Source organism: Scomber japonicus, chromosome 9, assembly GCF_027409825.1.
Source record: "Scomber japonicus isolate fScoJap1 chromosome 9, fScoJap1.pri, whole genome shotgun sequence".
Lineage (NCBI taxonomy): Eukaryota > Metazoa > Chordata > Actinopteri > Scombriformes > Scombridae > Scomber > Scomber japonicus.
Genome location: NC_070586.1, coordinates 23914511 through 23938930, shown reverse-complemented (window position 1 = coordinate 23938930; position 24420 = coordinate 23914511). Strand labels below are relative to the sequence as shown.

The following is a 24420-nucleotide window of genomic DNA, read 5'->3' as shown; positions in this document are numbered from 1 at the left end:
GGTGCATTATTTTACAGTTGTCTATTCAGTAAATAATTGTACATTTGTATATATTTGTTAATAAAGAAAACAACTAATTACCTTTACAACAGAAGCAACATTTTTTTGAAGCAAATTAATTCGGTCTTTGTACATTTTCCTCTGTTTGTAACCTTTCCAGGAAGCCTGTAAAAAAGAAAAAATGTGGTCAAAAATCTGCATTATGTAAAAACATGCTCTAAGTGTGAACAGGTGTTTCAATTTTTGTTTCTAGACTTTAAAAGAGAAATGCAGGCATTAAAAGTGTCAGTATACAGTTTATCCCCCTGCCTTGGCTTGAACATTAATAAGTCTGTAAATTAAACCAAATCTTATCAATCTCGTATTATTGCTGGAATAGTCCACAGCAGCATTAGGAATCAATGAAGTTGATCTAATTTATACAATCAATCATTATTCAGAGTTTTTAGTGGTGCCACACACTACCTGCAATTTGACGACGTGTGGCTCTTGTTGGCGCAGATATTCCATCCTCTGTGCGTGCCTTTTCCTGGCCAAAAAACCTCTGACCCTCGCCTGCAGCTGGGTCACCAAGGACTCATTGGCCAACCATAACTGTCCCCTGTTATATTCTGCAGTCACACCACTGACAACACTCTGAGGGAAAAGGGGAGGGGGGGAATTTTTTAGACTGAAACCCACAATAGTGTGATTATCCGATCAAATGAATAGTGAAATTGTCAGATGAATGAAAGAAGGGGGTGGAGCCTTACCTGAATTTCCTCTTTACTGAGATGACCATCATTGTGTTCAAATCCTTCTGGCTCCTCCCAGGTGCCCTGTCCCATCTCCAGGTTATAGTAGTAGTCATATCTGTCCTTTATACAATGTCGCACCCACACACTATCACTGTTGCCTGTGAGAAAGCAGAAATGCCCATTTAGACACAGTGAATGTTATACTGAAAACCAAATATGAAAATCAGGTGACTTCTCACAGTGTAAACATCAGTCTCTCACAAAAGTTTTCTTTCGGGTGATATCTGCAAGTAAATTTACCTTTTGTAGCACTTTCTGTTTGTCTCTGTGCCAGTTCAGTCTGGTATTTGTCGGAACACTCGAAGAGCACCGCTTTCAGTCCTGCACTTGAAGCCTGCAAAGCCTGCAGTGTATTCTGGGAGTCTCCCTCAGCCACCATCTTGTTAATGTCAGCTACTGCTCCAGCCACTAAAAAAATACATGAGAGTTGAGTCGAAGAAGCAGTTGTTGATTCAAATATAAAAACAGCTAATGAAATAGCGAGAGTGTGAGAGGCAGTCCACAACAGCCGACATGGTTATAAAAAATGACACACAATGGCCACTAGGGAGCATACTATTACATACTATTACAATGTTTTGTCCCCTACAGTATCACAATACAGGCCTGTGATATGTGATACACTTAATATCAAGACAGCCACCTATCTGTGTGGTAGAGTAGACCAGTACAGAGTCTGAGACTCAACATAATTAACTTATATGTCATCATGTCAGTGTCACACAATCATCAACTAGCATAAGGCTGAAATGTCATATAGCAGAGTAGGTTAAAAGAAAATACCTGCTAGTAAAAAAGTACTGTAAATGTCTGACCATGTTTATGTTCAGTCAATGTGTGTTGCATGCCTACAAAAGTATCCAAATATTAATTATAAAAAGGGACCTGCTGTGTGGTGCTCTGAATATAATGTACATCCTCTGGACAATGAGAATTTAGTAATATGTCCATAACATGAGAAGAATTAACTGGACTGATAAACCTATTGTATAAGTGGTGAAGATATGGATGAGTGAATCAAAACTTGATGTACACACATGTGAGAGCTTCCTCTTCATCCTGATTGGCTATGTGTATGGCCTCTTGGATTTGGTCCAGCCACAGAACTGCAGACTCATCTCCAGAGCTCTGCAGTCAGAGAAAAAGTACAAGGTCACCTCTCTTCTTATCAGATGGGTAAGAAAATGTACTTCAGGCACCCAAAGCAATACTCATGCACACAATGCTAACTTGGTATATAATTATAAATATTTCGAAGCAATTTTAATGAAAACATTCCATGTCCTCATTAGTTAGTAATGATTGTCAGACTATTCATCAAGTTAGGATTGTGGACTTTTTATATACAGTCCTTTTCTATCAGAAGCAGCACTTCATTACAGCACTAAGACTACACAAGCTGGTGCAATCAGAGCAACAGCAAAAATACGCTGTACCATTTCCCCTGTGTCCAGAGGTGAGATCTAAGGAAAAGGAAAAAATGTAGTGAGAAATGGTTAACCTAACAAAGTAACATCAAAACAAGCACACACAATGTTTATTCAGCCTGACTTTTGTATTTGTTCTCTGGCTAATTATAGATATCTCTGGTTGGATGGGGGTCTATCTCTGACCACTGGGGGAACAGGAAGGAAGTCACCATTAAGAGACAGTGAACAACCTAAAAAAAAACATATTTGTTTTTGTCTGCATCTGTCCAGTGATTTCCACTCCAACTGGTACATGCATTAAGAGGGATAGTTATAGCACAGTAGAATCAAACTCGCTGCTAATGACTTAAGCCAATAATAGTAATACAAAAAAAAAAAGCTGTGGCTCAAAAGGCATTTTCCTCATAACCTACAATCATAAAGGAGCATTTGTTCTTTGTATGACATCATACCAGATGGTACACACAAGTGGGAAAACGTGTCATGAGTTAAACAAATAGAAAAAGAAGAAAACCAGGAAAAGAGAAAACATGTGCACTGGATAACTTGTGTTGAAGTGGATAGTTTCCATCTTGGAACACAGTATACATTTCAAGTAACAGATTAATGATCTATGTGCTGTATAATGTAATAGTGTTGGAAGAACATTTGTACATTTTTACTCAAATCAGATGCAGACACTGACAATATTCCAAAAGCACAATACAGCAATCATTGTTCATCTCCATAACCAGGCTGACAAACATTACCCTCCCCAAATAAAAGCCATATCACTTATTATAAACAGAAATTATTTTTAGTACAACCCCCCCCCCCCCCAAAAAAAAAATAACTACATCTGTACACAGTATAATTTGTTAATGGGTCACAGCTGTTAATCTAGAAAGTGTGCTCCCTCCCCACTGACTCAGTGGGCAGTTCCTGGCGCAGGCAGAGGGGAATTCAGCTTTCAGGCCGAGACAGGAAACGTGCTCACTGAACCATACAAACAGACAAACGGTCCACATACACTAGTGGGAAGCAGAGCTTGAGTACACATCGTTATCAGTATTCTTGGTTGTGCTGCAGAGATGCATAACAGCAAATTCCAGTGGTGGACCACTCCTACATTTACTGAAGTAGCTGACAAGAAGCAACACTGAGAGGGGCGAAATCCAGCAACCGTTAAAAACTCTATCAGAGAGCATTATGGCTGACCTTCTACCTGGACTACTCATTTGTCTAATGGCAGTGCAGACCATTCAGCATGACGGTAAGTTAACTAACTACTATGAGTTTATTTAAGCCAGGGTCCCAAATGAGATACCATTTACTCTTGGACTACCTGGTAAAGGACTCATTCATAATCATTCAAAAAGTTGTTGATTACTAAACACAGGTTTAACTATATTAGTATAGCTAATACATACTGTCAAAACAATACAGAATTCCTAAATTAAAAATATTACAAAAAAAGGATATTTGAAATTCATAATTAGAAATGTCTGCTTTTTTTTTTTTTTTTAATAACAAGAGGTATAATTAGAAAGTCTCATGATAAATACTGGACAGAACATAAGACACCACAAGATTGCAGGATAGAGTAAAATGTATGTTTGATATTTTAATGTTTTAACTTTTTTTTTTTTTTCTTGTTTAACCATAAACATCGTTTTTCTACCCATACACAGGGAATACAAGCAGGACCAACACTGATAAACCACCTGGTGTGATACCAAAAACTTTCAAGGGAAGGATTTCTAAATTCAACCACACAAACCAGCAATGGCTGTATGTGCAACCAGATGACGCTGCAACACCCTACATCACAGGGATCCTCAGTACCTGGGTCATACCTTCATCTTACATACTGGCCATGCTGGTGGGTATCCCCTCCAATGCCTACATTCTGACCTTCCTCAGAGTGAGACTCAGAGCCAAGTCCTTGTCCACAGTCATTCTTTACCTGAACCTGGCCTTGTCTGATCTGCTCCTCCTGTTTTCCCTGGTACTGCGGGTTCACTACCACTTCAACGGAAACAACTGGATATTCGGGGAAATCTCATGCCGGCTAATCACAGCCTTGTTTTATGGCAATGTTTACTGTTCAGCTCAGACTATAGCATGCATCAGTCTGAAGCGGTACCTGGCTGTGGTCAGACCGTTCTTGTACAGAAGACTTGCTAAGACAACACTGGCAGTGTGGACGTGCTTGATTGTGTGGTTCCTGTTTGGGGCTGCAATTGTCCCTGAGCTCCTGGTCAGGCAGAGCTATCAGGTCACTCAGCTGGGGGTTACCACCTGCCATGATGTACTTCCCCTAGAGGAAAAATCCCATTCCCCGCTGGTCCCATACAGGCTCATGTTGGTTTTTCTGGGCTTCATAGTGCCCTTCCTGATTTGTATCTATGCCCATGTAGCAGTGGTATATCACCTAGGGCAATCTGGTTGTGACTGGAGACCATTTATCAGGGTCAGCACTCTGGTTTTCATCATCTTTGTGGCATGTTTCTTGCCAAGTGGCATCCTGCACATCGCCCACTACATCCGCCTGTTTTCCAGCGGGGACGACAAACTATACGGATACTATAGAGTAGCAGTGTGTCTGTGCTGCTTCCACAGTTGTCTGGATCCCTTCCTGTGTATGCTCATTTCTAAGACAGCAGCCTCAGAACTACAATTCATCTCTTTCCGTGGGATACCGCAGAGGCTGGCTGTTATGACGTGAGACTAGATGTGCACACACAGAAAAAGTATCGCCTTGCTGAACCATTGTTGGGACACAGCAGGGAAGTACAAGTCTAGAAACAATGGTGTGAAAGTTCAAACTGGACACTGTGAATTTAACAGGGTAAAGAAATACCACAATCTCTGCAAGGTCCACAATAACATTTGACACATCTTTGCACAGTATGAGGAAAGGACTGTGTAACATATACAAGCCTCTTGTCAAGCCAGACAAATCTTAGAAATGGAAACGAGTGACACAAAGTAAGAATATGTTGACAACAGATAATCTATCCTCAATTTTTCCATGACAATAGTCATCTAAACATTTACTCTTGTCCTTCCAGTTTATCATTACATGAATAATATGTACATTATAATGTCTAAATCAACATTAAGATTTATAATAAAAATCATAATATAAATAATAATATAATTATAATAAAAAATAAATGTATGTAACTCTTGATGAGCATGAGTTATCACATGATGTTAAAAAACACTGATTTATTCAGCTAAGACGTTTGTATATTTTGCACTTAGAGTATGTGACAGATGCAGGCACATTTTTCTACATAATCTTAAATAAATCTAGAGTCACAATACCTGGCAGAGGAGTTTCTTGGTATACTGCAGGACATCGTGGTAGTGTTGGGCTGTGGCTGGGTTCACCCCCATCAACTTGGCTGTAGGGAGGAGCAGGGCTGCAAGTGTCTGCTGATGATCACCTGAGTTAAGTGCCTCATTGATCTCAGCTATAGCTATAATACCTGCAGGTAGAAGGCAAGAATCATTTGATACTTATAGTATGTGTTTCATGTATTAATGTATGCGTTAGTAAGGCCACAACTAAAATAAAAACCTAAACTGTACCAAGATTTACACATATTTAAAGAACAGACGAGAATCTGGTGAATCTTTCTTACGTTCATGCTCCTCGTGGACCTGCACATTGACTACGTCGATGCATTTCTGAACATCATTCCATGTGAGGAACTCTTGGCCATTGGTGAGAGTCTCAGCTCTCTGTTTAATAAGAGTGTCAGCATACCTGAGAGAGAGTGCCACAGGGAGGTTCAACTCAAGTTTCTAGCACAGCTTTAACAGGTGGTTACCTTTATCTTTTTTTTTTTCAACGTGAAATTCAGTTGTTTGAGCTGGACAGAGCAATTGGATCTTAGTTGGACTTAATGTGGACACTGGAGACATATCAATACCATGTGTAAATGTAATCAAGTTCAATTATATCTAGATACAATCTGGATATAAGATGCATTTTAATGCAAGGTGTTATAGTTATGGCAACAACAACACAAATCAGTAATCCCATTGTCAGAACAAGGTTACAACCAGCATTGACTGACATGACGGCAGGGAGCTTCAATTTCACTGACCAGCTACCCAATTAAACACATTCTGCTACAACAACTGGTGTTTTAATGTCTTCATCAGCAGTCCACAACAATCTGTCTTGCAGCCATCTTACCTGTTGAGGTTGTCTTGATCTATGTTGGTAAAGCCCAGAGGAGAGTCTGTTAGCTGCTCAATTACAGCCTGTGGGTCTTTGGTGTCCAGCACCTCGTTCAGCACCGCTACGGCTGACAGCATCTCTACAGCGACACTCAGCTCCTCGTGGCTAAGGCCAGCCTGATAAACATGAAGATCTGAGTCATGAGGATGAAGTGACATTTGATAACAATATAAATCTAACACTGATGTTCAATTTGCCTGTAAGCACATTTTTATCTGAGGGTCCACGTGTAAAAGTGTGAAAATTGATGTCTCACCCGCCCCCCTTGGAGCTGCAAGCTAAAAAGTTCAGCCTGATAGAGGTTGGCAGCAGTTTGGTAGACAATTGGCAGCTGTGCCTCAGGGTTCGTCAGCTCCTCCACCGTATCCACTGCATTGCCAAGACGAATGGCAGTATTGATCGCTACAACTGCCTCCAGTTCTAGTCAAGAAAATGATCACAGTTGAGCTTAACCCAAATTCAATTTCACAAAGGCAGCTCAGTATGTAAATTATAATTATTGCCTGCATTACATTTAGGAGCTAAAATATATCTGTAAAAACCTAAATTAAATATTCATCATGAATACTTAATAGCAGATAGACTTAGCATATTGTGAGTTTGGGAGGCGTGATAGTGGGTACATGTGTGATTTTCAACCAACCAGAATTACTGAATAAACATCCATGGATTATAACAAAAAGGTGCTTACTTCGTTTCTCTGCCTCAGCAAAGTCATTACAAGAGCTGACAACTCTCTGAATCTCCTCTTTGTCCACCACCACGGCTTTGTCTCCATCCTGCAGCATAAAGATTAGAGTACATTAGAGAGACACCACTATACAAGTCTCAATTATTCAATGCATTACATTACATTACATTAATGAAGAGCCACATGTATTCCGACTAAATTTACAGTGGCTAATAATTTTTTTCCTCTGTTCAACGCCAAAGTGCAAAGTGAGGGCTCAAAGCCCAACACGTAATCACATAGTTACACAACCAACTTAAGAGAAAAAAAAAAGTCATCTCAAAGCCTAAAAGAAGTTCAAATGGTCCTGAAAACATAATTTATCAATCTTACAATGAGTGATGGATCCCACTTTAACAAACTACTTCCTGCTAAAGTTATAACATTTTCTGGTTCTTTTACATTGGTGATTTTTGCATTTCTTTTTCCTCTGTGCTCTTTTAACTGGTTTGAAGTGAGGGGGGCTCAGCTGGAAAAAGGTAATGTCACAGTTCCATCCACCAATTAAGACCTGGAAATATTTAAATCATAATTTGATGATGTGTGAGATGTGCATACCTGTACAAACCCAGCACAGACACACATGGAAATTAAAATCAGATGAACATTGCCAGTATAGAAAAGACGTCAAAGACAGGTCTGCAAATGTTTCGATGAAAACCAGCATTATTCTGATTCCCAAAGTCTTGATTTAGGAACCAGTGAACAAACAAGCTCTGACTCAGTATACCTTGGATTTGTGTTGGCAGTAGTTGGTAAAATGTTCCAGGTACCAGCGGCAGTTTGCCTCCTGAACACCCAGCAAGGCCAGAGCTTCAAGCCTGAGTGCAGCCAACAGAGTAGCTTCATCCTGGGTCGACAACGCCTGATTCACCTGCCTTACTGCTGCCTGGACTGCAGACAGGAAAACAAAGACATGACATCTTTGAGAGCTAATGTATTTTCTTTTTGCATTCTTTCAAATCAAAACTAAACCAATAAATGTTAGGAAATGAATGATGTTACTGTGCTGTTCAACACCAACACTGTATGTGACTGGAAGATTATTTTCTTGCAAAAAGGTTTGCATCCATGGTCATGTGGGAGGGACAGTACTTACTATTTACACTGTCTATGCAACTCTGGATCTCCTGCTGAGTCAGCAGCTCCTCGTAAACGTCTCTTTCCTCAACAGTAATCGAGGAGCGCTACGGAGAGAAAATACATATTTCAATCACAGTAGCATATTTTATTTGTATGTGATCACATTGATTTTTTCCAACTCATATGGTTGAAGAAGCATGGTTTAAATAAATAACATTTCAAACATTAGGTGGAAATGGATGGCTCATGTTTGTACAGTATTAGTGAAGAGAATGAGAGACGAGCTGCCCGACAGTGTGAAGGGTTAGTGTTTGGTGAAGTACAGCTGACACTGCAGCCACTGGAATGTGCTGGCAAGGCCTGTGAAGTGAGTCAGTGCAGGAAACCCCTTTCAGACCTCAGTGCACAGTTCTTTTTACTTACTACAGTTGTCAGTACTAGACACTGAAATCAGAAACATCTGTTTACTGCAAAAATCGACTCTACATGATTTCCATTTGCCAGATCTAGTTGGAAGGTGACTCATAATGAGTCTCAAATGTTTTATATCATTTTTGCACATTATTCAGTCCAGCGAGTTCTTGGAGGTCAACACACACTTTTAGACCAGGCTTTGAGAATTTCATTTAATGTTACTGACATTTATGTAACCAACTAGTCATCTAATATTTTAAAAAAGAGTGAAACCATGATGGAGAAATATTGGTGTGTAACCAACCATGAAAGAGAGAAACAAAATAAATTGTGAGTGACACTTTTTTATGTAGTGTACTGGAATTCTGTACATATCTGAGCTCTATGTACGCATGTTATGTTAAGACAGTTGCAACGTATGGTAATGACAGAGTTAACCTGTGACAGCTGTACTACTGCACATAAATGATTAAGTTGAGTATAGTTTGTGTTAGATGGGTGTCCTGTATTAAAAGGGGAATCACTGTGATATGGAATCCGAAAATGTTTGCCACATTAAAGCAAAGTTCCAACTCAGATAACAGATATACAGATAAATAATGACACTAAAACGAGGTCATTTAAGTATTTGGTAGGCCTCTCACCCTCCCTGAAGCCTGATCCTGTTTACCAGCCTTTGCCTGGCTCAGTGAGTCCTGGTAGTCTTGGGCCAGAGTTTCATGGGTGTTCCTCAGCATTGCGTTAGGATTATTCAGGGCTCCCATTGTGACCGATGCCTGACCTCTGTCAACAGCCTCGTTGATGGCAATCACGGCAGCATGCACTGAGGAAAACATTTTAGTGTTTTTCAAAACCAGATCATGGAACAGGTCAACCAGTCAACACTGTGAGACGTTCATTTTTCGCAGCTTTTTTGAAGATATCCTGTTCCATTATAGAGATCTAATCAAGAGGTCAGAACACTTACAGGCAGCTTCATCCACTGAGAGCTCGTTAGCGAGGATACCGCCAATCTTACTGAAAGCTGGCATTTGAATGCCATACTTCTCCAGCTCACTCCTCATGTTACTGATCTCTTCCTCTGAAATAAAAATATACAATACAGTATATAAGTAGATATTATAGTATGGCATACAGTAGGAAAGGAAAAAATATATTGCCTGCTATACAATTTATTTTCCTTTACACATACAGAGAAAAAATGTAAATTAAAGTTAGTTACAAATATAAAAACCGATTCACAATTGACAATCTGAAATGGTAAAAAAAATACAAATTAAACACGAGATGTTTAAAACAATTCTTCAAAACTTTATATACTTGTGAGCAGACGACAAGTTTGAAGTTGTGTTAATTAGATTCAAACAAGACTAGTAAACAAAACTAAACCCCACAAAGAGGATTCTCATTACATTGACACATGCATAACTAGACATGTATACAAATTCAAGAGCTCTTATTCAAGTGTCATCATTCATTATCTAAAGAAATTATCTTTTTTTTGTTCTTCACCTGTTTAAAAGTATGCATTTTAACTTTAGCTGTAGGAAAAGCTGTATAAATTCCACCAGTGTTACCTGTGAAGGCAACTTTCCCGAGCAGGTCCTGGATCTGTGGTGCGATGCCCAGTTTGTACAAGTATAAGCTGAAATAAAGATTTATTTTAAAATATATATATAATTCAGTAAGCACTGAGACACTGAAACTCATGTCACGCTTAGACCACAGGGGGGTAGTGTTGGTTCAGGGTACAATAAGCACTATTTGACAGCAGCCAGCAGGCTCAGTCCACCACTGGCCAAAGAACTCAGCAAGCAGATGGCTGGAAACTTCATGAAACTTTAATCTTCTCGCAGGTACCTGATAAGTGATGATGAATTATAGATATTTAGGGATGGTCTGATGTCAGCGGAGCTCTCAACAGAGCATTTGTAGTAGTTGTTTTTTCTGTACTTTGGTCAACAGTGTGTGTGTAAACATGAAATGCACTCTGTCCTTGGGACACAGGGGGCTTTAGACAACTATCTAAACTCTGGTTATACAAAGGGTAATGTTTTAACATGCAGGCAGCTGATTCAGTCCAAGATACAAACACAGTAACAGCTGACTGAGGTTAATGAAGGTGGCCGATTACAAGCCACTGGGATTACACACAATCAGCTGACTAGCTTGGAGCAACTAGTTCTAGCTTTTTTATCTCAATGCTTTCATCTTGTTTTTAGACAATAAATTAACTCCCACATCTCTTGGAAGAAGTGTTTCAAAATGTACTTGTACTGTTAACTAAGCTTTGTTCCTAATTACATTGTATTTCTTTTAAATGTTTCCACCACATTGAACATGGAGGAACATCTGCTCCTTTTGTCTCCATGTGTGCATGTGTTGTACCCAGGGAAGCGGCGTATTCACTGGGTTGTTGTGGGACTTGAGCTGGACTTGCAGGAAGGAAGAGCACGTGTGTGTGCATAGGGAGGGAAGGAAGCCGATTCTCTAAGGACCTGACTGCAACACTACAACAGAGAAAACAATCCAAGCAGCTCACATAACCACTCCCTAAATCTGTGTTTGGCTGACCAGACGGGTCAGATAGATAAAACTGACCCTTCAGTTCTTTTAAAAGCAAAGACCTAATATTAATATTGATGCCACCAACCCTACAGTAAGAGCACTAACCTCTCTTTTCGCATGTTTAATAAATTTTGTCACAAACCTGAAACCACCACAAATAACCACCCTTTGTAGTTAAACTATGTGTAATGAGTGGAGCACTGAAACATCACAATTAATTGCCAGACAGCCTCTGCTGACATGCTGAATAGAAGTTTATGTAAGAAGTGTGTATAGATTGTCATTATAGATTATGCTCATTAATGTGTTCAAAACAAAAATGAGTGACTAGAGCACTGTGACTTTAATTCCTAATTATCACTTGATAAAAATGTGTAAATACGTATGAAATGATTCAAAGTATGTGAAGTTGTGAAATTGAAGCAATGGCTACCTACAGTATAGGTAAATGCATGGTGCTGTATAATATGCCCTTGACCTATTTAAAACATACCATAAAAAGTCAATTTTAGCATTAAACCCCTCACTGCCTTACAGTACAAGTAGAAATAACATTTTCCAGTTCCTGTTTCACATCACTTCGAGTACTATTTCCCACATGACACATCAATTAGAGGTTGAACTTAATGGACAAAGAAAGAGGCCATGCCTGAACCATAAACAGTAATGTTAGTCATTCATTTGTCATCTACAGAAAAGCTGTGCAAAATGTTTTTGACCTCAATGCACTGCTCTAGAGATGGCTAAATAATCACAATGATTGTGAAAGTGTTCGACCTAGTCTGCCAAAACTATCCAGGGAGAGTAAGTGAATATAAATTAGAAAGTGACTGTCAGTGATCACTGCTGCATGCATGAATCTGTAAACATTTACAGACAAAACACAATGCTTGCTGATCTAATCTACCTAACAGTTCATATTTACTACATTCTTATTTGACTTGTCGGCCATCTATGATAGGGCGTTTACTCCTTTTAATTACTTTCTTAGAAGTGAAACCACATTTGACAGTAAGCTGTGACTCATTCAGGAAAAAGCAACAGGGTACCCCGTTATCGCACACACAAAAGATTAGAGATCAGTGAGGGATGTTGCTGTCAGAAGTGAGAGATGTATGAAGGTAATAAGAATATTCTTCTGGAATCCTTTTATTCTTACCTCAGTGCGTGTATGCAGTAGACCACCTTAGGCATGTTTTTGCGATCATACACATCTGTTGTTTCGGGATAGAATATCTGAAAATAGAAACCACAAAAGGTATTATTCACTCATCTTTTTCTAATGTCTTGACACTCTTTATTTTGCTGCAGCCAGTCAGGAGCACACAATTGATCACAATGTTCCTTCACATTTTAAGCTGCTGATGGGCACACAGGGATTCCGCATAAGAAGTTGCAATGGTTGGACATAATGGAACATAATGGGAACACCTGATGTTCTCAACATCCTGGTTATGCTCAAAAATATGGAATGATGACATAGAAAAAGTTACAGGCGAGGTTAACTAGACCCGAAAAGACTATTAATTAAAAATATCAAGTAAAGTACTACAAAAAGCCAGTTTAAAGATGCTGGTATCAATTTAAAATCATTTTCATTTCCAGTAGACACCTCAGTGAAGTCTTTTGTGTCATCTCATAAAATATGTAGTGAGGTTAATACTGTTCTGCAAGAACAGTGACATCCTCATTATTATTTCACCTGCCGGTGTTTACATTCTTGCGGCTGGATGTGGATGTATATGTATATGTGTGTGTGTGTGTGTGTGTGTGTGTGTGTGTGTGTATGTGCGTGTGTGTGCGTATCATGTCACAAAGATGCATACTGAAGTCACACCAACTGATAATAACAAGTGATTAAATAACTAATATCATTTTGAATCACTGTCATACTACTAAAGTTTCATATTTCTGGTTTAAACATTGCATCCTCTGCAGCTTCTAACAAAAAATAACAGTCTTGCTGTAGTTGTAGGATCTATGGATTATAGGAATTCTTTAACTGTTGTAAAATGAATTACTTCCCTTGTGGTAGGATGAATTACAACCCATCCTTCTTTTAGATTGTATCCCACTCAGTCTAAGTTGTCAATTTTCCAGTTATAAGATGGACTCTTTCATAGCTGCCTATCTGAGCCAAAAGCATACAAGTCAAGCAAAGACAGGTGACAACCTCCCAGTTCCACATGTTGCATGGCTTACAGTAGCTGTTTGTTGGTTTTAACATGTCACACACATACTGTATAAGTATATAGCCCACATGAGCTTATACAGTAAGTTCCACTACTGTACCGAAACAACACTTATTGGTAAAGAACTTCTTCCCTAAAATTCTGCACTGCAAACAAAAAACTTTGTCTACCCCCCAAATCTTTACAAAATCTGACCCAAAAATCAACTTAACAATTCAAAACAAACAACTCTCTATTAATATACTGACATCACATGCTGTGTTGATAAGAGGCATGACATTTTCTCGTCCTGTCCTTGTACTGCAGCTTGTTAACTGTATGTGTAATGCTAAAGTAATAATTGTATCTCAAGAAACGCAGAATATCAAGAGTTTTGGTTTCATAAAAGATTTAATACTTTTCTCTGAATCTGTTTATAGAGCACCGACTGTATCAAAAGCTGTATTTTCTTCAGGTCTCAAGACTGTGAATGCAGGCTCAAATAGGTATGTGTATTGGATGTTTGTGTACTGAATGTTTGTGAGTGTGTTTGTGTTAAACAGCTACTGATGGCTGTGCAAACCCCTTACCTTTGGGAGACCCACTGACTCCATCGCTCTGAGCCACTGTACTGTGTTGTCGGTGTGTCTGAAGTGAAGCCCATTACTCTGAAAATGAAAACGAGACCACAGAAATGTGATTCAAAAGGTTTCCCATGCAATATGAAAATAGAGGATTTATGCATGCACAATAAATGCCCCATTAAAGATAAATCAGTGTATTTAATCAATATTATGAATTACTTGTGAACACACAATAGCTCAGCCAGTCTGATACCTAATAATCTGATGCTGCCTCTGATAGTCTGTTGAGGTTTGTGTATGATTTGTTAAAGCAAATAAAATTGTGCTCAAAACCCAGCTCAGACAATTTTGTATTTTGCTGTGCCAGCACAGCAGCTGCTGGTTTTAATAAGGCTGAACACCTTCCAGTGTAAAACTGTCTAAACTGTCAGGAGGTGCCTGAATGATTTGGAACCAGTCTTCCTATCTGCAATGATCAAACTTGTCTAGAGGACCTTTCTTTCCAAGAGGATTATCAGAAACATAAATCAAAAATAAAAAGGATGATAAAGAGTACGTGAAAAAGCATGGATACATACCTTATAACGGGATTGATCTCTGTCATAGATCCTTTTTTCAGACACCATTTTTGGGGCAAAAAAGTTGGCAAGTTTGCCAAGGTAGACCCCATTTCTCAGTCCCTCCTCCAGTTCTGTGGTAAGGGGCAAGTCCTCCTCCAGGCAGGCTTCTATCCACCTGAGAATACACAGATACTGACTTCAGAGCAGGCACAGGATTCTTATAAGGATCTATTTACATTCAGCTCCTGCAACCATGATGTTAACCTGACACGCCAGATGGTTTGTTACACAGAACCATTTTAGAAGTCATCCTTGGAAACTTTGAAAAAGAGGAGTCACTTTCAAAAGAATTATTGGCGGGTGTTTGGATGAATCATTTGTCCATCACGTCTTAGCATTGGGAGGCAGCTGGATTCACAAGATCATGCGAGAATCCTCACAGGATGCTGATTTGTTATTTGGACACAAGCGCATAACTTGAAGCCTGACAAGATGGATTCTGGTATGATCTTGTGAATCCAGCTGCTTCACAAGATAGCCAGTATGGAGGAAGTTATTACAAATATCCAAATAAATCACAAATTAATGTCTAAGAATGCAGACCCGATCGCAACCTGATTCTAATACTAGGTAGGAGAAAATAGTGGACAAAAATATCCCCAACTGTTGCTCAACTACCTGAGGTAGATAAAAATGAAAAGACAGTCCTTCCATAAGAGAAAGTATTGTTACAGTTAATTAATAGGTCCATTAAAATTTCAGTGTCAACTTATTAACTTTACTGTAACACTAAAGAACATACTGACTACAGATTCAGAATGTTAACAAACAAAGCAGCCTAATGTGTTTACTTTGCCACCTGAGATCTATTGAGTGATACAAGTTATTAGGTGTCTGAACGCCTGCATGTACTCAGAAAGTCAATATTGGTTTTTCCTACTGCTGCTGGCATTTCTGACTAAGGCAAAAGCTAAAGACAGTGGACCAAGAATATGACAATAAAACTCATATCAAAAATACTAGTGATGTCTGTCTGTATTTACATCCCAGACCAGTGAGGGAAACCTTGTGTTAGATATACATCATTTTGTGACGGTGCATCTATGATTTAATTTCCAAAGCTACTGTATACTTTCACTCCATACATCGGTATCAGTGGGATAGACTCAAATTCAAAAACACACATAGTCCGCTGGCTAACAAAATCTTTGAATTTAGAAAAGAGCAAAGATTCATGTAAATATTATAAAAGGTGATTGTTTAACTTTTAACCCATGATAAATATACACTTAGTCTTGGTTTTATTAAATTAGCGTTAACATCATTAGCCTACTGAGATCCAGAGGTGCTTTATTTATTCATTCTGGGTTAAACACAGCAACAAAGTAGTCTGGAGGCCAGTGAGAACTGGGCATTGTTACAGACAGCACCCACACCGTGCCCAGCATGCTTTAGGAAGGGGGCTGTGGACAGATTTACAATCTGAGCTTTGAAACCATGTGAAGGTTAGTGTAAGTCTCACTTGTCAAGTGGAAACTGTGCGGCACCAGTGAGCAAGATGCCTAACACTACTTCAACTGATCTGAAGCCTAAATTGATCACAAATTAAGGTTTGTGAGTTCCACTTCTGCAAGACATTAAGTGTAATCATGAGACACGTGTAATGAATGTGATTATATCACTGTGAGTAGTGAACACAGATGAATTGATAAGGATAAGGAGAAACAGAAAACTGAACTGAGAATATAATAAGATTGACCTTCTTTCAACCTGTCATAATGTCCCTTTATAAGGATCAACAGCAGCTTCACAGCAGCCCCTGCTAAGTAGTGACTGGACATATTAGGGAAAAATCCATTGCAAAGAACTAGTGAATGATTAGTGAGGGAGGTGAACTATCAAGGTTTGAGAATCTGTTACACATTATCTTACTGCCTGGAAGTGACACCACATTTACTAGTATGGCTACAGCCCTGTCCTGATGGTTCTACTCTGAAGAAGCTGTTAATATTTACATTTTCACCCTGTTGCTCATCATCCTACAACTTAATTTATGCCGTGTTGAATGTACCAGTGTAGAGACTGGGCTCAGTGATTTAGCTCGTTTGCCTTAATGAGTTATTCATACCAGCAACCCCATCCCTCTTTCTGCCTACAAGCAATAAAGCGTGCCCTCCCACATGCAACCACACAGACACCTTGTTTAGGTTAATTAAGGCGTCTGTGTGGGTGCTCAACAGGTCTGCTCTGTCAAAATATGTGTCAGCACATTAAGGACAACCACAACACTCCATGCACTGTCAACACAAACCCAGTGGAGTGTGTGGTTAGAGACCTTAAGCAATAAGCATAAGCTTCCTCTAGTGTAGGGGCTGTAGATTATGCATGACAAACTCTGCCATACACGTTTTTAATTGAAATATTAAGCGCAGATATGCCTTTGCTGTGTGACTAACAAAGTACTTTAGAGGTGTAAATATTATAAAATGTGAGATATGCCACTTTTTCCTTTATGATACCATATATCCCCAATACACATTCAGGATGTCCCTGTATGGGCAACAGGGGTAAATGGTAAGAGAGCTCTCCTGTGAAACTTCACTTCCTTTCCTTAAAGCAATGCATCCTGAATCCTGAAGCAGGACACACTCCTGTTTACAACACTCCAAAGCAGGCCTTCCTGTCATTGTCTAATCTGCAGCACACCAGGGCTAAACAAAACACAAGGAGTCTGAGACTTCAGTTTGTCCCATAATAACACATTAATACTGAAACCCACTCCTTTGCTTTCAGCTACAGTTTAACTGTCTGCACAGGCCCTCCTCTGAAAGCTTGTGTCATATATTGTAGCTTAGTCATGCTGGTCATGCTGGTCATGAGTTGGCATTTGTTCCTCTGAGTGTGTGTATGACATCAGAGAAATTTAGTGTTTGTGGTGGGGTAGAATGTGTCTAAATATTAGGATAATATCCCTGATTAGAAAAGACCAGCTCTAGAAGGCACAGGGTTGAACCTATATCAAAGCAAACCACAATGGTGCCCATCCAAAAAAGCTACGCTGTTTACTCTCTGGTGGGGGTACAAAGTCTGTGTGTGTGCTCGTGCTTGTGTGTGTGTATGTCTGTGTGGACCAACTAGGGGCAAAAGTCTTGTCTCCAATTGGGAAAAATTTTATTTTTGGGTCAGTAGTCAGTAGTTAAGGTTAGGGTTAGGCAAGTAGTGGTGATGGTTAGGGTCAGCGTAAATCTCCAGGAAATGAATGTAAATGTATGTAATGTGACCATGATCTCATAAGATACGTATGTGTGTGTTAAGAGGATGTGTCCTTTAACTGTAAACCTCACCAGACCACACTTAGCACTCCACCCTATCAAGTAAAGTTACAAACAGGGGACTTTGAACAATGAAGCACGAGGCCATTCTACTGTGTATGAAAGGACTCTGGTTTGGTCACATGAAATATTCAAGTTCATACATGTCATAAACAATGATCCCATCAGCCACTTTTGCCAAATGTCACCTGAACTAAAGTGACTCTTATAAAACCGCAGGTGTCTCTGTTTTTTGGCTGACTTTTTTTTTTTTTTTAAACATCGTTGGCCCCAAACCCATCCTGCAGATTAGCTCAGAATTATGCCACCAATATTTCAGTTCACTGCCCAAACTGAATGCTTATTATCATGAAAATCTGACTTTTCCATTCAATTTCATTTGCTATTTCAATTATGCTCTACCCAAAAATTTCTTTGAATTTTTATGAATTTTAGACACAGTTTAAGATAGCACCCCCATGTGAGTGCTTATACACTGTCAAAAAAAGATCTTCCATAAAGAAAATAAATCACAAGGTAAGTAATAGACTTGTACCTTTAGTTCCATCATTTGACTAGAGAAGACTTAATTTATGCTGAATGAGATTCTTGAGTAATTGTATGCTTCTTTTACCCTCTGAAAGAACAAAGAGTATTTTTCTAGCCACATCTGACATTCTAGAGGTGTTTTAATTGGATGAACAAATTCTACCAGTTTCCAAAAGACATGAGTAGGCGATGATATTTTTCTTGAAAGCTCATTTCCCAGGTGTACTAAGAAAGCCTTCAAAAGAGTGGCTCCCGTCATGGTTGCCTTGTTTCAGTAAATGCTGACTCCTGACCCAGGAGAGCAGAATCTAATCCTGTGCTCTGTGTGGCTGACGGCTTCATTAGACGTCTGCCTTAATCCTAATCCAACTTGACACCTTTCCCAGAATAGAGGTCCCGTTGCACAGTTGACAGGAGTGTAGTAAAAGTCAGTAGCACTTAGATGGAATAACAGGAAGTTACACAGAGTGAAAGTTTGAGTTAGTATGGAAGTGAGGGTGAAATAGTAGTCACTATGAGGTTAACCATGAGGGTGTTACTGAAGCTTATGTTCCTTAAACTGTCTCAGCAAAGCTAAAATAGCTTTCCACTAAAGTCCTGCCAGCACACTAAAAAACTAGGTATATCACTGTAGACTGTTATTACCCTGACATAATCAGTCAATGAAAGCTACTCAAACAGTCTTTACTGTGTCAAAGTGCAGCTTCAGTTGTCAAACAATGATCTAAATGCTGATGAAAATGGGGCACACACACACACACACACACACACACACACACCTCATCTAAGAGTGTCCCAACAAGAAGCCTGATGGTTGAATCACCACTAGGCTACAGCACACCAAGGTACTTTCATTTTAAGCAGAAATGATCAATTTCAGGGATCAATTTGTGTGTGTATGGGTGGGGTTGTCGCAAAATCAGTGAGTTAAAAACAGTCATCACCACACTTCCTCTTCAGATGGATATGTAGAAGACAGGAAGTGGTTTAGTTTTAGTTTTGCTCAAGCATCTGACAAGAAAAGAGTCTTCATCGGGGTTAACATTGACTTTAGAATAACTGAGCCAAAACATTACTACTGCAAAAATAATCATCATACATTCTTGAAATTTAGTATATATTTGATTATTTCAGGGTTCAGTGAGGTTAAGGGTGGACACTCTTTCCACTAAGTCAGCACCACCCCTGTTTTAATTGCACATGTTCTCATGCATGCTTACAGCTCTGCGTCATCATCAGGCATACTGATTGTGTCATTAAAGCTCCCCGCTACTACAAACATTATTTAAACACACACTGCTTTGTTCCTTCGTCTATCACGTCTCTGACTTTGCCTCCATTTGATTTGACTGAATGTCAAAGCCAAATGTTGATACAATAAATAAACACACAATACAAAATTGTTCTGCATAATCAAATAATAACATCAAACTTAATGTTTGACCAAATACACCCAATGTCATCCCTCTGAACTGTAACCTGTGAAAAAGGGTTATGCCATTAAGCTCCTCTTATATTCCCTTTCATCCTCTCCTCCTCCTGTCTTACCGTTTGGCTTCCTCCAGGTGACACAGGTACTCGTAGGCAATGTTCTGTCGTCTCCGCTCGTCCATCTCCTCCGCTGACAGCCTCTCATCATCCTGGATGGCTGAAAAAACAAACAAAACCCCAAAATTATGTCACTGATGTGCTACATATTCTTATTGTCTTCATTACACAGAATTAAGACTTTCATCTTTGAATTAACCTTTTAGTTATCCATGCCATACATGCAATATGTGGAATTCTTTACCCGCCTCACAAAACATAAAATGGATAGATATCCTTTTAAGGAAGGATCAGTCATGTGATTATGGATGATATGCTGCTTTTCATTCAATATTAAAATAATGTGTTGTGCTGTTTTGCATGTATTTTCTTTGGGTTTTGTGTATTGTTGGCCCATCAGGGGATGAGCTTACACTAGTTTGCCATTACTAACATTAAATAAATTAAATAAAATTATACATAAAAAAGTATGCACTAACGAAAAACAATCACTTGAGTGCATCTCATTTTTAAAATATAGGATATCTTGACTAGAGGTGCCACTAGCAATTATTTACATTATTGATTATCCAGCCAATTATTTTTTTGATTAATCTGTTAATATTTTAGCATACATAAATCTCATAGATCTTGAGATTACATCTTCAAATGTCTTGTTTTGTCTTATTAATATGCCAAAAAGATCCAGAGATTTAGTTTAAAATGATATAAAAATAGAGACAGCATCACTTCAGAGCTTTCACGTAAAAATTGATTATCAAAATAGTTGCAGAATTGTTTTCTGTTGATCAACTAAACCATTAATCATTGCAGCTCTAAACATGACACTGGTTATTCATACAGCAGGAAAATATGACACTGCAAAAATGACACATTCAAATCCTGTTATGCAAGATGGACTTGCCTCAACAATTGTGTAGTTTGATCACCTTTGATTGTATATAATCTCCACACCACAGAAATAATTCCTCCTCGAAAGGATGTTCATTTGTTTAATAGAGTTTTAATTAACTGTACTGGCATCAACATGAATGTCGTGGAAGCTTCATTTATACTGTAAAATCATCTTCATCTCCTCATATATGTGAAACACAACCAAATTACAAAGGCTTAGAGGATCATTCTTGTTAAGAGTGTTTTTTGTATTATAACGAGTTTGAGTGCCCCTGAGAAACTGTACCACATACTATGCTCTAATGAACCGCTGTATGAGAGAGATGAAATGGCCATGATGTCAAAGTGGCCGTCGTGGGGTGCCCCACTGACAAGTGACTTGTGAGAGTTGACCTTTACCTGCAGCTTAATGAGATCTCCTCCCCCTCAACACATCTTATCCCCCTCTAATCCAACCAAATCTCTTTACTTCTGGCTGAGTGAAGGGCCAATCTGACGCTCAGGGGGGCTCAGTTTCAGAGCAGAGCTGTCTCCCACTGGACAGAGCAGCATGCTCTGGGTTGAGTATAGATTAACAGCTGACTTTTTATGCTTCCTTATGAATCTAGACATCAAGTAAGACTGAAAAATCTGTAATTATACAAACAGACACCAGAGTTTACCTTTGGTACAGGTTACATGAGTATTACTACCACTTGAGATGCCAAGTTAAACTGATGATGATTGATTGATTCAACATATTCAATCTGATCTCAATTCCCAGGAGTAGGAAAAAGTCTATACCTGTAATTCCTACTCAGTGCTGTGCTTTAGTTACTTACCACTGTAACGTATTATACTTATCACTTACTGCTGTGTTTTGTAGTGGTATATTTATGTGCTATGTATTCATTGTGTTACTGTACAATGCTGCAGTGCAGAGGGCAACACATTCAATCTGAATCTTTTAAACCTGTCATATCTATTCATCTGCCACCTGCTCAGACATCCTTTCGGTGGGTCTTTATAGATATGACATTTAATTCTGACATGTGAGAGGACAAGACAGAGACACAAGACAAACTGTAAACACACACACACACACACACACACTGGGATGTTCAGCTACAGTTGAGATGTCTTCTGCCCTAATGCTGTAAGTACAGCATCCGGCCATCTAACCACATATCAGAGGCCCAGCTGTGTTGTTCACAGAGATGTAAAATGTGTATTTCACTCATCTCAGGGGTAGAGGAACCATTACCCCCACTGACTCCTCACACACTTCCTGGACAGGCCTGTCTGCACTCTTGCAAGTGTTATATTTAACCCTCAGGATGGAGTTTGTTGCTTTGTGTGTCACAGGATCACTGGACCTGAGTTATTAGCTGTATGCTTATGACTCATGTTGTTGTTTAGCTGAAAAGTTATTCTACCAAACCTTTAGGAGGCAATGAGGGGCTACAAATCAAGACTTATTTTGTTTTTGGGTTGGTCCATCTCACAGGAGAATCCATAAACTGCAATTAGTCTGACATTCATTGAAATTAATTCATGGGTTTGACTTTGCTTTAGTTAAATCACAAGCAGCGGAAATTTCCTTGGAACAACAAATTAAAGATACATTGTTGGCTCAGAGGAAGACCACAGTGTCAGTCTTTGTGCTGCTTTTCTACAGACACACCCCTCCATGTGTGTATGCAGACACTGTTGCTTAATGAAATTCAATGGTCCAAAGAGGCAAGAAGACTGCAACGAAGACACAAATTGTTGGCCTTATCTCTCAGAGTTGTACTTTGCCCACAGATGGTGGTTTGTGACAAGATACCTACAGTAAATACTGACACAGTGTTGCCTACAGTACCTAAAATGTGTTGATTACATTCTTGACCTACTCAATGAGTTAGTCCTGGATTTCGCCACTGCAGTAAAATAAAAAGTTAATGATTAACCTATGAGAAAAAAGCCTTATGTGTAAACAGGCTGATATGCTGACTGCAACCATTAAATAAACTGATTTTCTTTTTAAACCACTTAGGTGTTTTTGGGAGAACTCTGAAGGAAAATACAATTTAAGTGCCAAGTCACAGCACCTATTATGTGGAACATGAACTGACCCACCTTATAATTTAAAAATGAGCCATTAACCAAGAGAAAATTCCTTCACTGACCTCTGACCACTTCTGTATTTTATACTATCAGCGAATGCCACACCTACTTATGGTATCTTCTTGCTTTTTAATGGGGCCAGGTTCTGCTGTGCCACCTGTTGCCATGATGACACCTTATGTTAGCTTATAAACTCACCCTCTGTGTCATTTAACCCAGTTAAGACACAAAGTTAACACAAGTTTATCTTGAAACTCTGTCAGAAAAAAAGTGCTACTTACTTCCATAGCGTGGCTTTTGTAATGTTGCGGTGTCTTCATGGTACATCCTGCCGTGTTTCCTCCACTGGTGAACTCGTGTGAACTGAAAATAACTTGAGCTAATGTTAACGTTACAGCCGCGCCTCAGTCAGGATGTATTGGTAGGAATAAAATAACTACAGTAGCAAGCTGAGTGCGAAGAGTGACAAAAATGGGGCACAACAGCCTTCAAAAGTTTGAGTGAAGCGCCAAATGTCAGTAGCGACAGACAGTCTCCATGGTGTGCGCTTCTTGGCTTTGGCTCCTGGACAAACTACTTTGTGTTATCTTGCCGCCGCTACTCTCAGTGAGGTGAAATGTTTGACGGGACAGGAGGAGATGGAGATTTAGCAGGTTTGGCACCCTCTGCACCACCTGCTGGTCAGAAGGTGGCTCGTGACGCATTTACTTCCACTGGGAAAAAAGTGTGGTTAAAAATTGACACACCACCACCACACACTGTAATTATTAGGCTTTTGTTTGTTTGGTTTGGTGATGCACCCATGTGTGGAATAAAACACACTGTCAGTCACATCCAGGAAAAGTTCACTTTCAAAGCGTTTTTAGTCAGTAATAAAGACCATAAACATATAGGCTACTGGCAACAAGGGGAAAAGACTGTATAATGTATTTACAAGCTCAAGTCAGTTCATATATTCATTCATTTTCTTATTGTATAAAAAATTGTTAATTTAAACACAAAGCTGTGTTGTTTGCCTATTTTTAAATCATCTGCATATCAGTGATTGGCAGTGAATCTTAAATGTTACAGTAACTCCACTACTTGAACCACTAGGTGGCAGCATTAGTATGAGATTATTATGACTGAAAGGAGCAGACACAAGTGTACATTGTATTAGTGTCTTTAGTAGGTCTAAAGTGCCGACTGAGTTTGTATTGTATGTTTGGCTTCATGAACATGCCAATGACTTAATTGAACAAAGGGGAAAGTTGTCACTGCAAGTCTGATTGCATAATTTCTTCCAAAGACTATAAGTTTGTTAGTAAATAATAAGAAAAAAATCAATCTTTAAAATAATTATAGGTGTGAGCAGTATTGTAATATATAAAGTATGAAGATGAACTCTGTGAAGTTTGAGATGATGGTTATGAAATAAATGCATTTCATAATTTGCTAGAGAACATAACCTTTATTG

At 39.0% G+C, this 24420-nt stretch overlaps 2 protein-coding genes across 4 annotated transcripts in view; one reads left to right on the top strand and one right to left on the bottom strand.

Moving 5' to 3' along the window:
- iqgap2 (IQ motif containing GTPase activating protein 2) overlaps positions 1 to 23556 on the bottom strand; it is a 35428-nt gene extending 11872 nt beyond the window's left edge. The window contains exons 1-21 of one of the 3 annotated variants that reach the window (XM_053325777.1): positions 23246 to 23556; positions 19983 to 20082; positions 14593 to 14749; positions 14021 to 14098; positions 12419 to 12495; positions 10269 to 10336; positions 9659 to 9772; positions 9336 to 9514; positions 8294 to 8381; positions 7925 to 8088; positions 7156 to 7243; positions 6721 to 6884; positions 6420 to 6580; positions 5860 to 5984; positions 5540 to 5703; positions 2234 to 2260; positions 1835 to 1925; positions 1038 to 1205; positions 753 to 895; positions 466 to 636; positions 82 to 165 (exon numbers count right to left, since the gene is read on the bottom strand). In XM_053325777.1, coding sequence (XP_053181752.1) covers positions 82 to 165; positions 466 to 636; positions 753 to 895; positions 1038 to 1205; positions 1835 to 1925; positions 2234 to 2260; positions 5540 to 5703; positions 5860 to 5984; positions 6420 to 6580; positions 6721 to 6884; positions 7156 to 7243; positions 7925 to 8088; positions 8294 to 8381; positions 9336 to 9514; positions 9659 to 9772; positions 10269 to 10336; positions 12419 to 12495; positions 14021 to 14098; positions 14593 to 14749; positions 19983 to 20082; positions 23246 to 23291 — 2457 coding nt within the window. In that variant the 5' untranslated portion in view covers positions 23292 to 23556. The remainder of the gene's footprint in view (positions 1 to 81; positions 166 to 465; positions 637 to 752; positions 896 to 1037; positions 1206 to 1834; positions 1926 to 2233; positions 2261 to 5539; positions 5704 to 5859; positions 5985 to 6419; positions 6581 to 6720; positions 6885 to 7155; positions 7244 to 7924; positions 8089 to 8293; positions 8382 to 9335; positions 9515 to 9658; positions 9773 to 10268; positions 10337 to 12418; positions 12496 to 14020; positions 14099 to 14592; positions 14750 to 19982; positions 20083 to 23245) is intronic. The other 2 variants (XM_053325778.1, XM_053325779.1) reach the window with 2 other exon arrangements.
- f2rl2 (coagulation factor II (thrombin) receptor-like 2) lies at positions 3046 to 5164 on the top strand. Its single transcript, XM_053325781.1, has 2 exons — positions 3046 to 3479; positions 3898 to 5164. Exons 1-2 carry the CDS (start codon positions 3416 to 3418, stop codon positions 4932 to 4934), a joined length of 1101 nt encoding a protein of 366 aa, XP_053181756.1. The 5' UTR covers positions 3046 to 3415; the 3' UTR covers positions 4935 to 5164.
- Positions 23557 to 24420: the final 864 nt, after the last annotated feature.